The sequence below is a fragment of the Taurulus bubalis genome (assembly GCF_910589615.1).
Source record: "Taurulus bubalis genome assembly, chromosome: 20".
NCBI classification, from domain to species: Eukaryota; Metazoa; Chordata; class Actinopteri; order Perciformes; family Cottidae; genus Taurulus; species Taurulus bubalis.
The window spans coordinates 80991-94087 of NC_136608.1; the positions used below are offsets into that span (position 1 = coordinate 80991).

General features: G+C 42.0%; 1 protein-coding gene across 1 annotated transcript in view; it reads right to left on the bottom strand.

Annotated features, from left to right (window-relative positions):
• caprin2 (caprin family member 2) overlaps positions 1-13097 on the bottom strand; it is a gene marked incomplete at both ends in the record, with an annotated part of 31215 nt that extends 18118 nt beyond the window's left edge. The window contains 7 exons of the mRNA XM_079236013.1: positions 2391-2422; positions 2608-2718; positions 7380-7462; positions 10456-10694; positions 11699-11785; positions 11863-11925; positions 12894-13097. Coding sequence (XP_079092139.1) covers positions 2391-2422; positions 2608-2718; positions 7380-7462; positions 10456-10694; positions 11699-11785; positions 11863-11925; positions 12894-13097 — 819 coding nt within the window. The remainder of the gene's footprint in view (positions 1-2390; positions 2423-2607; positions 2719-7379; positions 7463-10455; positions 10695-11698; positions 11786-11862; positions 11926-12893) is intronic.

Sequence of the window (13097 nt, forward strand, 5' to 3'; positions counted from 1 at the left end):
GAAAAACTATAGACCAATATCAAACCTCCCATTCTTAAGTAAAATAATGGAAAAGGTGGTTTTTCAACAGCTGAACAACTTTTTGGCTGAAAATAACTGTGTTGATGTCTTCCAGTCCGGCTTTCGTCAGCACCACAGTACTGAAACTGATCTTGTTAACATTTTCAACGACATCCACTTAAACACAGACAGTGGCAGAACTTCAGTCTTAGTATTACTGGATCTCAGTGCTGCATTCGACACGGTTGATCATGACATACTACTAGACGGACTGAAAGTCTGGGTAAGACTCTCTGGCGCAGCACTTAACTGGTTTGAATCCTACTTGAAGGACCGACAATACTTTGTGTCGGTAGCTAATTACACATCAGAGCTGACTAGGATGACATGTGGTGTTCCCCAAGGTTCAATACTGGGGCCTCTTCTGTTCAACATCATCAAAACAACAAAGTGTGTTATCATAATTATGCAGATGACACACAACTCTACATAACTATATCACCGGGGGACTATAGTCCCATACAAGGGCTGGCTAAATGCATTGAAGAAAGCAATAACTGGATGTGCCAGAATTTTCTTCAATTAAGTCAAGATAAAACAGAAGTAATTGTTTTTAGTCCCAAGGACGAACGATTGAAAGTCAGCGCTCAGCTTCAATCACTGATGTTAAAAACCTCAAACCAAGCTAGAAATCTAGGTGTAGTTATGGATTCAGACATCAACCTGAACAGCCATATCAAGACAATTACAAAATCAGCCTACTACCACCTGAAGAATATATCAAGGGTTAGAGGACTTATGTCTCAACAGGATCTGCAGAAACTTGTCCATGCATTTATCTTCAGTAGACTTGACTACTGTAACGGTGTGTTCACAGGTCATTTATCTTCAGTAGACTTGACTACTGTAACGGTGTGTTCACAGGTCATTTATCTTCAGTAGACTTGACTACTGTAACGGTGTGTTCACAGGTCATTTATCTTCAGTAAACTAGACTACTGTAACGGTGTGTTCACAGGTCATTTATCTTCAGTAGACTTGACTACTGTAACGTGTGTTCACAGGTCATTTATCTTCAGTAAACTAGACTACTGTAACGGTGTGTTCACAGGTCATTTATCTTCAGTAGACTTGACTACTGTAACGGTGTGTTCACAGGTCATTTATCTTTAGTAAACTAGACTACTGTAACGGTGTGTTCACAGGTCATTTATCTTCAGTAGACTTGACTACTGTAACGGTGTGTTCACAGGCCATTTATCTTCAGTAGACTTGACTACTGTAACGGTGTATTCACAGGTCATTTATCTTCAGTTGACTTGACTACTGTAACGGTGTGTTCACAGGCCTCTGTAAAAAGTCAATCAGAAAGCTGCAGCTGATTCAGAACGCTGCAGCTCGAGTCCTCACTAAGACCAGGAAAGTGGATCACATCACTCCAGTTCTGAGGTCTTTGCACTGGCTCCCTGTCAAACAAAGAATTGACTTTAAAATCCTGCTGCTGGTTCATAAAGCACTGAATGGTTTAGGGCCTAAGTATGTTTGTGATCTGCTGCTACCTTATGAACCATCCCGGCCCCTCAGGTCGTCTGGGACGAGTCTACTTTCTGTTCCAAGAGTCAGAACTAAACATGGAGAAGCAGCGTTCATCTTTTCTGCTCCACACATCTGGAACAAGGTCCTGAAAGCTGCAGGTCTGCTGAGACCCTCAGAGACCCTCAGCTCCTTTAAGTCCACATTGAAGACCTTTCTGTTTGCTGCTGCCTTTAACTGAACCAGATTCAGTTACTGCATCTCACTACTGCATTTTATTTCTTAAACTGCACTGCAACTTTTATTTTGCTTTTTCTACTTTTATTTTGCTTTTTGACTGCTTTAATGTTTTCTTAACTGTTTTTAAATCTGCATTATGTTTTGATGCTTTTATGTGAAGCACTTTGAATCGCCTTGTTGTTGAAATGTGCTATCCAAATAAACTTGCCTTGAAGAAAAGGAGGAGGAGAATGCGTCTGTGGTACAAGAGCTGATGCACAGAGAGAGGACAAAGGAATTTCACCAGATCTCAGTCTGAAAAGGGATTGCACCAGATTCTGAGAAAACTGGACTTAATAAGCATCTTTAGTAAAACAGGAGAACAATCAGATTTGCGCCGTCCCAGCCCTTAGGGGAGTACAATCCTATCGTTTCAGCACGGGGCAAGATAAAAGATCAAAGGCATTATACCAATATCTGTTGAGGATTATCATTTCCTCCAGATCACTAGGAGTGTCGCCGGATAGGTGCACGTTCCTGCCTCTCTTCCATGGGCAAGACCACCATTCACGCTACATACACACTGTACATATACTGTATGTATATACAGTAATATAACAATTGGATACGAGTCTTACCTCTTTAGAAACTTCTTTTGGTTTTGATGGGGCTGACAGGAGCAAAATGAAATAGAAAGAAAGTCACAAATCAGACAAAGTAATAGGTATCATTTGTTTCAATAATATATTAAACTTCATACTCAAGCTTTAAAAAAAAACAAAAAACAAAAAAAAACGCATGATCTGATCCGTTAACCCCACCAGTGAACAGACACAAATGTAAGGCTCATCTTACTGCTGTGGCTGGTTGACCTCAGGATGACCTCTGGAGACTTGGGTGGACGTGGAAGACAACTGAAGTACTTGCAGGTCAACAGCCTGGTGAGCTCTTCTTTGAAAAGCTTAACTGAAAAGAGTCAATTCAAAAAAGTCAGAGATGCTAAAGCAAAACAAATTGGTTTTCATGTCTGTAGCTTGGTTATTATAATAATCATAATAGGAATTACTGCTAAATGCTGACAGGTTGTAAACAAGCAAAAAAACTTGTCCATCCATCAATCTAAACTACATTCTTTGTCTGTCAGACATTTACAACGGCTAGTTTCAGTAATTAGACCGTTCACAATCTCATTCCCTTCCAAATCCGGCTGGCCCACCATTTGGCTGGTTTGAGATCCTGTTGCATCACTGGATCAATTTAAACACCATCACAGTGCTGAGACATCGCGTTCAATTTGGAGAGTACAGCGTTTTCATAACAAATGGGTTGTATTCTCTAACATCTGGCTAAGTTTTAATAAACCACAGTTTACCCGTCAGCCCAAATCTAAACAGGGCTGGATCATAACCGGAGGCCTTTCTATGAGGCAGCAAATATGTCCAAGAAACACGTCTTTAATATATTAATGTAATCATGGTGGGATCTACTCGTGCCCTAGATGCAACGGTGATGTTCTGCATTTATTGATTTTCATAAGTCACTGTCCGATGCTTCGTCCTACATCTGAAACAGTCATTTTTAACCCGCTTTATGAGTTAAACTTCTTTACATTTTTTTCTAAAGTTATAGTTTTCTCTATTGTAAAATAGCTTCTGCCGCTCTGTGGTCCATGTTTGCGATTGGTAATATGCTGCCAACACCCGTTCTATGTGAACGAGCTCATCACCAGATGGAGAAACCTGAGTAGGTCTCAAAGTGGATCACAGAGTCTCAGGACCGCTTGGCAGATCCCCGTTAGGGTGAGACCAGACGACAACTCTTTGTAGTGCAAAGCCCAGGCCTCTGCGCCGCATCTTCATTTAACCAGCCGCTCCTTGGGGAGATTACAAGGTGCATTACTTGGGGTTTGTTGCCATATTGGGCAACAATAACAAAACGTATAGCACAACATAGTTTTACAGAAAAGGGATGCACTCAGTTTCTCTTTAGCTGCATGTTTCATTATATTATTACCCATTTGTTTAGTCCATCAACTTTGACTGCATCTATGACGCTGGTGCACAGCCTGCTGGAGCAGGTTTACGATGGACTCTTCTAAACTTAGTTTTGTTCACAGGGAGGACTTCCCACACAATTTACAAGTTTTCATCCAAGTAGGCAGAAATATATGAAAGCATGACAAACAAAATAAATGTAAAAATAGTAAAATGCCCCCTGGTGGAATAGTGGTGAAAACACAGCTTGCCTTTCTTATTTAAATTCTGGGTTATACCAGTGTCGGCCGTCAGGGCCTGCTAAGCCTTCTCCTAAACAAAATCACAAAGTTTAAATTAAAAAAATATTAATTTAAAGTTATAGCCATTTTTTTTTCACAAATACACTACATGTATTATAATTATTTTTCCCCATTAGCTTATTTTCTCATTGCTCAGGCTCTGCAGAGCCTTCAGCCTCCTTGTAGCAGGCATTCGGCTGAGCAACAGCGCACATGCGCGGCTGCTTGTTAAGCATCTGCTCACAATCTCATTGAATCGGGGGCCGTTAAACTATATGACGATGCCTGCTAGCTGGCACGCCAGTAGGTGGCGGTAATGCAACTTTTGTTCCACATAAAGAGAAGAATCAGAAAGCTAGGATCTACCTCAACTCAGACATATTAGCTGGTGTGATTTGTGGTAAGTGGACCGCATGAGACACGCAGAAGGACACTTGAGCTCACATTTAGAGTAGACAACGAGGAGGACATGACTGCCCTGTTGACGGGCATGGGGGTGCGCCGCCAGCTGTTATAGCAGGCGTAGACGCACAACCCACCACTGGGTTACACACACACACACACACACACACACCAGAAGACTAATTGGTTCCAATTTCGTGCTAGTGCACGGTTTCTTACATGAATATGTGGCTTCTAAAACAATTAAAATAAGTTTTATACCTTGAACATACATTTGTCAAAAAGAATATTATTGACGAAAGAATATACACATAAGTGACACAAGAGATGCTTGAGCCAGCTCCCAGCACCTTGGAGAGCTCTGCTCACTACTGCACACAAAGAGGCTGGACACATACTAGAGCCAGACTTGCACAAGAGAAGAGCTCATACTAGAGCCAGACTTGCACAAGAGAAGAGCTCATACTAGAGCCAGACTTGCACAAGAGAAGAGCTCATACTAGAGCCAGACTTGCACAAGAGAAGAGCTCATACTAGAGCCAGACTTGCAACGGACCTCTGAGAGTTTAAATTATTGTAATAGTTTGTTCCTTTTTTTTGTCCTTTATTTTAGTCCGTTTTGTTACTGCATTTCTGGTTGCGCTCTTATTTTGAAGGTACAAAAAACAAAAGTTGTTCGTAAGAAACGGCAGAAAGGAAAAGTTGCCATAACAACGAAAAACGGTGATAAAAAGGTTACGGATGTATTAGTTAAGCACCTGGCTGATATGGGCACAAGGTTTGCACCTGTTCAAGTTCATTTTTTGAGAAAATATTGTTTTAGATCGATACGTTTTTTGTCTGTGTCAGAGCTTAAGCTAACCAACTGCTATTTCCGTTTTTCTTCATAGTTCTTACGGTGAGTTCAATAAACCATCAGTTAAAGACTCCAGACTATAATTCAGCCGGGGATGCTACAGAAAGAACTTCACCTGATGACTGCAGAAGGATTTGATGGTATGGTCGAAGTTTGAGAGACATAATGGAATCACCTGAATCAAACGGTCAAGAGTCAGACCAGCTAACGGATCATATAGTGGATGCCTGTCAGGCCAGCGAAGAGGAGGAACTTCGCAGATCTGGTCGCCAACGGAATCCCACGGAGAAAATGCTTACATTGCAGAAAGAGGAGGCTCACAAAAGGGAGAAAAGGCTCATTCACTTTTATGAACGATGGAAGATTCAGGTACGTGAAGCCAGAGAGCAGCTAAAGTCAGACATTCCAGAGAGTCAAATTGCAGCTCTGATAGACATATTAGAGAAAGAAAAGGACAATGTTACGGATCTATATGTGCAAATTAGAGATCACATCACCCCATCTAGTGAGACAAGACGTCGTGTTGATGCCTGTGAGGCAGTGACAAAGGACATTATTAAAATCGCTTATGGAAGAATGGCATACATAGATGGTGATTTTGACACTGAAGAAGTAAAACAACGTCTTTGGGAGCTGCTAAATAGAGACTATGCACCGTCAGTATATGGATCAACAGTCTCCCCCTCAAATCGACACTCAGTGGACACCATGCTAGCTGCTAGCAGAGCAGAAGCTGCAGCAGAGCTAGCAGCAAAGGAAGCAGAGTATACCATGTTTCTGGAGGAGGAAAAACAACGAGCAAGGATTCAACTACTAGAGGAACAGCAGAAAAGAGATCTGGATACCACAAACGTGAGCTAGAGAGACTGAAGGCAGAGAAGAATGTCAGGACTGCTCGAACCCTAAACGGAAGTTGTTCGTAAAAAACGGCAGAAAGGAAAAGTTGCCATAACAACGGAAAACGGTGATAAAAAAGGTTACGATGTATTAGTTAAGCACCTGGCTGGTATGGGCACAAGGTTTGTACCTGTTCAAGTTCATTTTTTGAGAAAATATTGTTTTAGATGGTTACGTTTTTTGTCTGTGTCAGAGCTTAAGCTAACCAACTGCTATTTCCGTTTTTCTTCATAGTTCTTACGATGAGTTCAATAAACCTTTATGAACCATCAGTTAAAGACTCCAGACTATAATTCAGCCGGGGATGCTACAAGACTTGCACAAGAGAAGGGCTCATACTAGAGCCAGACTTGCACAAGAGAAGAGCTCATACTAGAGCCAGACTTGCACAAGAGAAGAGAACACAGCGCCCATCAACATGCAGACGATCTGATAGCAAGCATACACAAACATATACAAAAGCTATAGTTCAATTAAATAAAGTCAAAATGTGTTGTGCAATGTCATGTGGGAAGACCTTGCTCCTGGAAAGGACTTGTACTGTACTAGTCCCTGGTAAAGTTCTTACCCGCCTTAACACAGCTCCAGAAATGTGTTCGGAGTGTGCCGTAGGGATATTGTCAAGGAAAAAATGTCCATCATTGAACGAGATTAATTTGCAGAAAAGTAATACAATATTCAGAAATAATGACCTGGAATTGAATTGTTGAACTTGGAAAAAGATATTTATGTCTACATGGGCAGCTTTTCCACAGGGTCATCTTGCAACACCACGTTTCTACAGCAGCTACACACAAAATCCTGAAGATACCAACTCAAACTGAAGGCAAACATAGTTTCCACACGGTGAGCTGAGGGGTTTTTGGTTGCACGCTGTTGACCTTTGCAAGGAGGTTTTTGAGTAAACTGTATTTGGTTCTGAAGCGCTTTCTCTTTTCAGGACCAGATACAGACTCTACATCAAGGGCATTTTCTGATATCCTCTTTTACCACAACCACCTGAATGCCAGAGCACATAGTAATCCCAGGATTATATCAAACATTGCCATCTACCTTTAAAATCAACAGTGAGCCGTAGCAAAACACTAATTAACATGCAATATCAAAATGACATTAAAGTGTCATTTTGATACAATTGGTTATTTTCTAAATGACTCCGGTGGTTGTACTCATGGGGATCCAGTGGTTTGTACTCACATGTGGATCCAGCCACTGGCTCGTCTTTCCCCTCAAGCAGGTCCAAATAAGCCAGAGCCGCTTGCTCCATCTGCTCCTCTAAACTGTAACAGTGAAGATGAGATCATCAATGAGCCGAGACCATGTGACCAGAAGTCACTGTTGCATTACACTTGTGCTTTTTACATAAATGTGCAAAAACACTACTAGATAGATGTATACTTTATTTATGCCCGAGGGGAAATTTGTGGGTCACAATAGCAGCAACTTGCCTATGATACAAAAAATGAATATCACAAAAATATCAGAAATGCAAAATACTCAATATATACAACAGTAAAGCATAATAATTTAGGAAATTAAACAATAAAGAAAGTGCAAAAATGCAAAGTATGTGCAGTGTATATGAAGTGAATCAAGTATGTGCAGTGTATATTGTAGAGTTGTAATAGTTTAGTTTGTCATAATTGGACTTCCACATACAATAAATGTTTGTGTACATTACAATGTATAAGAGATATGATAATTAATAAGGGATATTATGAAGAATGTGTAATTCTATTCATATGGAGGTCACTGTTTTTATTACTGTATAATGTTCAGGAGTGAATGAGTTTTTATTGCATGTTAGAAATGTAGGATTGTTGCCTTAAAAACCCTCCAGGAAGTAGTGCCTTCATTCTATTGGTCAGGAGAAGGAGTGAGACATTGGGACAATGAGTGGACTGGGTTTCGCCAACCAGAACTTGTTTTGGCACGGCCGAAGAGCGTCGTCTCCTTAACCAATCGGACAGCCAATGAAGATTGGATTCAGGTGTGACAGAGGAGGTTCTAACCAATGAAGGGCCTTAAGCTCCGTGAATGACTGATATAATGCGAGCACGCAGCCTCTTTTGTTCCCAAGAAGTGAGCTGGACAGGAGTTCACTGAGGATCAAGGGGCCCTGATCGGGACTGCATAAACTGTATTGTCATAATTTTTTATTAAACCATTTTTAGTATAACTCATTTTGGACTCTGGACATTATTCCCCACATGACCTCCCAGGATTTGTTATCATTATCCTTTAATATGAAGTGTATAAAGAACGTACAGTGACTAACTAGACAACTAAAGCGGTGCAAGGGCTGTGGTTGATGGGTCAATTGATGGAGGGTCTGGCCAGAGGCGACTTATTGTAAAGTCTAATAGCAGTGGGCAGGAATGTTCTCCTGCATCTGTCCTTGTGACAGCGCAGCTGGATGAATCTTTTGGAGAAAGTGCTCCGTTGTCCTGCAGTAGGTGGTGGAGAGGGTGGTCCGGGTTGTCCAATGTAGACAATCATGTCGTCAGTGTCCTCCTCTCCACCACCTGTTCCAGATAGTCCCATTTGCAGCCAATGATGGCGCCGGCCTTCTTTACCAGTTTGGTGAGTCTGTTGGTGTCATCGGCTCCAATGCTGCTCCCCAGCAGACTATGGAGAAGAACAGAGCACTGGCCACAACAGACTGGTAGAACATCGCCACCATCTTGCTGCACTACATATAATATTGTGAGGCAAATGTGGCTCAGAGGGAAGAGCGGGTCGTCCCTCAATCAGATGACCTGTGGGTTCGATCCCCGGCTCTTACAATCCATGGGCAATACATTGGGCTGTGGCCATGTCCTGTAAGAGTGCTTTGAGTAGTCAAGACTAGAAAGGCACCAAGCAAGGACGTTTCACTTTTACCATACATTATTATTTTGTTGCACTCTGAGGTTTTACACAGACGTATTCTGAAGTAGAAATAAATTGTCTCACTAGCCTATTTAGCCTTCATGCATCATATCTTGACCTCTCGATAGAGATCATCTAGAGGTGTTCATACAACCAATAAGTTAGAGCAGGACTGAAAGCACAGCAGTGTGTCCACAGATCCAACATGGTTGTCAGGGACAATATAGAACAATTAAATACAAGACTGTTGCTTTTAGTCCAAACAAAATCATAATCAATCCTAGAGATGGTAATGAGATCAGAGCAAATGGAGCTCTGAAACCACTCAAGCTATTTAACCTTTTAGGATGATTCTACCATCAGCCACAACCGTTTCCTCAGCAACCAGTCAACAACTGAATGAGCACAAGGGCTGCAACTAACGATTATTTTCATAATCAACTAATCTATCGACTATTTCCCATAGCAAATTAAAATAATGACTCAAAATGTTGGAATTTGAACTTCAAATGTATTTGAGTAATAAGATCTGAACATCATCATAACAAATGCATTAAATAGTAAAATGCAAATATGCTTTAAAAGTAAAGAAAAAGAACAAATAAAGTTTTAAAAGTAACTCAAAATAGCAATCAAGCCTCTGAAAGTGCAAAATAACTAAAGAATAAACTGGGTGACATTCAAAGTCCAAAAGTAAAAAAATAGTCCATCCTACCCGACAATTAAAAGTGCAAGCATTAACTGAGCTGATCATATCAACCACGGTTTTGTCTTCCCTTGCAGCTCATTCAACAGATCGGTTAAAAATGCCAAGTTTAGCAGCCACTGATGGTCATTGAGTTGGTTGTATTCTGCATGTTCAACAACAAGGAGAAACTCCTTCATCTCCGGACAGAGCTCTACTAAGCCGTCTCACATCAGTGTGTAGAACAGCTGTCTTCGATGAGCTCTCGCTCGAATAGACGATCTTCGTTGCCACATCCATGATCTTTCATGTTTAGCTTTGTAGCATATAATGCTTGTTGGTGTATTATGTAGTGGTAATTAAGGAAGTCGGGGAAAACATCGTTCTCCATGCACTTGACAATAAATCCGTTCAAGCGACCAACCATTGCGGGCGCAGCGTCCATGGTGATTGACATTAATTATTATATACGATGCGTCGATGATTTTTCGATTATGTCGACTAATCGTTGCAGCCCTAATGAGCACCATGTGTGGGTGTTGTGGATGAGGAAACTGGGATTGTACTGAAATACCAGTTAAAGACTATGACCAGGAGAACAGCCCTCGTAACGCTCTGTGCCCGTGTATCGATTACCCGATCCCCTCTTCAATAGTGTGGTCCCTGAATGACGCAACAAACAGAACTCTAGCTCTCCGTCTGTGTAGATAAGCTCACCTCAGTCCGTCATCCCTCCTGAACCCCAGCAGCGTGGCCAGCCGGGTCAGGCCCTGCAGCTTCTGGGCCGCCATGTGCGGCGCCTGGTTGCGTCCCGCCAGCAGGTCTCTCCTCACGGGCTCCTGCTGCATGCAGAGGAGGAGGTGCTGCATCTGGAGCACCGAGCCCAGACGCCTCCTCTCGCTCGCCTCCTTCACCACCTGCTCCTTCCTCACCGCCTTCTTCTGGGCTCTCAGCAACTGCAGTGGAGGATCAGCCAAGCAGCACTTTGAACACCTTGCAGTCTGAAACCTTCTTTTTTAAAAATCAATAAAAACACCAACAAAAGCCAATACATTCATCATTTTTTAATTGAAAAGCACTTGTGTATCACTTTTCAAATAGTAGCTCAATGTGAAGCGAATGTGATCATTATCGTTCCTCCCTCACATCTGCTAATGTTAAACTGGCGCTCCTTGATCAGAGGTCGGCGTCTAGAAAAGCAGAAACGATGTCCTGATCGCATATTTTACTGAATATTGGCAGATAAAGACCATAAGCAAAACTTTATTACACACTGCGTTGGTTAACTTCAAACTGTAGAATTAATAATTAAACTGTATTAACCGAACGGGTCATCAGTGATCCATTACGCCACTAGTTTTAACTACCTGAAAAATTCTTTCAATGAAATTAAGCTGTTGTACTTTAGAAACTACTATCAAAACAAGAAGCCATCCTATTAAGATAGTACTAAGACAAAGCAATGTGATCATTTAAAAAAAAAGCACAACCATTAAGCTTGAATCTAACAATGTCCAAGCTTAAATATATTTAAACGCCTTTAATTGATAGTTTCATTTTTATTATGTATTTTAAGAAAAAGGATATTTTCCCAGTGATTCCAGGAGGGTTACATCAACTTTGTTATTCAGGTCCCTAATCTGAGCCTCTTAGCTGACCGGTGATAGTTTTATCCCATGTCAACGGTAGGCCTAGCATGCTTTAAACATGTCTCTCTTTATCAGGCTAATCTTAAAGTAACATGCATTTGAATTATATCAAAAGATAATTGTACCCAACATAGTTGTTGGTCAATTCATATTCTTCCTGTCACTTTCCTTACAATAACAGATTAAATTTAAAAAAGGGAGAGGATACTAATCAGAATACAAAGTGGCCACCATTGAGAGAAATTCCTTCAGCAGTGAGGCTCCAACTCTACTGGCCTCAGAGCCCAACAAGTCCTACTGCCACCACTCACCTCCTGCGTCAACACATCCAGGCTTTTGTGGAGTTCCCGTGCAAATGCCAGATTATGAAGCACCTCCTCGTACTTTTCTACAGCCTCCTGAAACAAAGATAAATCAACAAAAACAACAAGCACAATATCCTAGTCGTTATTGCCAATAAGTAGCCTCGTCTTACCCTCTGATCCTTGTTAAGTTTCTCACCCCGGTTCAGCCTCTTCTTGTAGTCTTTAAGTCTCAGCTGTGGGTAAACAAGTCAATAAAAACAAATTCAGTGTATGAATGTTAGTTAGTCCTGATGGACAGGTGGTACCTTCATGGTAGCTCCTCCCATCAGTGTATGAATGTTAGTTAGTCCTGATGGACAGGTGGTACCTTCATGGTAGCTCCTCCCATCAGTGTATGAATGTTAGTTAGTCCTGATGGACAGGTGGTACCTTCATGGTAGCTCCTCCCATCAGTGTATGAATGTTAGTTAGTCCTGATGGACAGGTGGTACCTTCATGGTAGCTCCTCCCATCAGTGTGAATGTTAGTTAGTCCTGATGGACAGGTGGTACCTTCATGGTAGCTCCTCCCATCAGTGTGAATGTTAGTTAGTCCTGATGGACAGGTGGTACCTTCATGGTAGCTCCTCCCATCAGTGTATGAATGTTAGTTAGTCCTGATGGACAGGTGGTACCTTCATGGTAGCTCCTCCCATCAGTGTGAATGTTAGTTAGTCCTGATGGACAGGTGGAACCTTCATGGTAGCTCCTCCCATCAGTGTGAATGTTAGTTAGTCCTGATGGACAGGTGGAACCTTCATGGTAGCTCCTCCCATCAGTGTGAATGTTAGTTAGTCCTGATGGACAGGTGGTACCTTCATGGTAGCTCCTCCCATCAGTGTGAATGTTAGTTAGTCCTGATGGACAGGTGGAACCTTCATGGTAGCTCCTCCCATCAGTGTGAATGTTAGTTAGTCCTGATGGACAGGTGGAACCTTCATGGTAGCTCCTCCCATCAGTGTGAATGTTAGTTAGTCCTGATGGACAGGTGGTACCTTCATGGTAGCTCCTCTCATCAGTGTGAATGTTAGTTAGTCCTGATGGACAGGTGGTACCTTCATGGTAGCTCCTCCCATCAGTGAATGATGTCATTAGTGTTAAAGCTTTGAGTGGCCTAAAGACTTGTAAAGATCTAGTAAAGTACACTCCATTTACCATCCTACCTTCTTTTTCTCCAAATTGCGGACTTTGTGCTTGAGGCAGATGAGCCCGTCTTCTATATAGGCCTCGTAGCCGTAGTAGACTGTGGAGGTCTCCAGGCTGAGCTGCAGGGCGTGCAGACCACTGGGTGAGTCCACCGTGGGGTCCTCAGCCAGCAGCCCCGCTTCTGAGCACTCAGAGGGAGGGGAAGCAGAAAGCTGCACCAT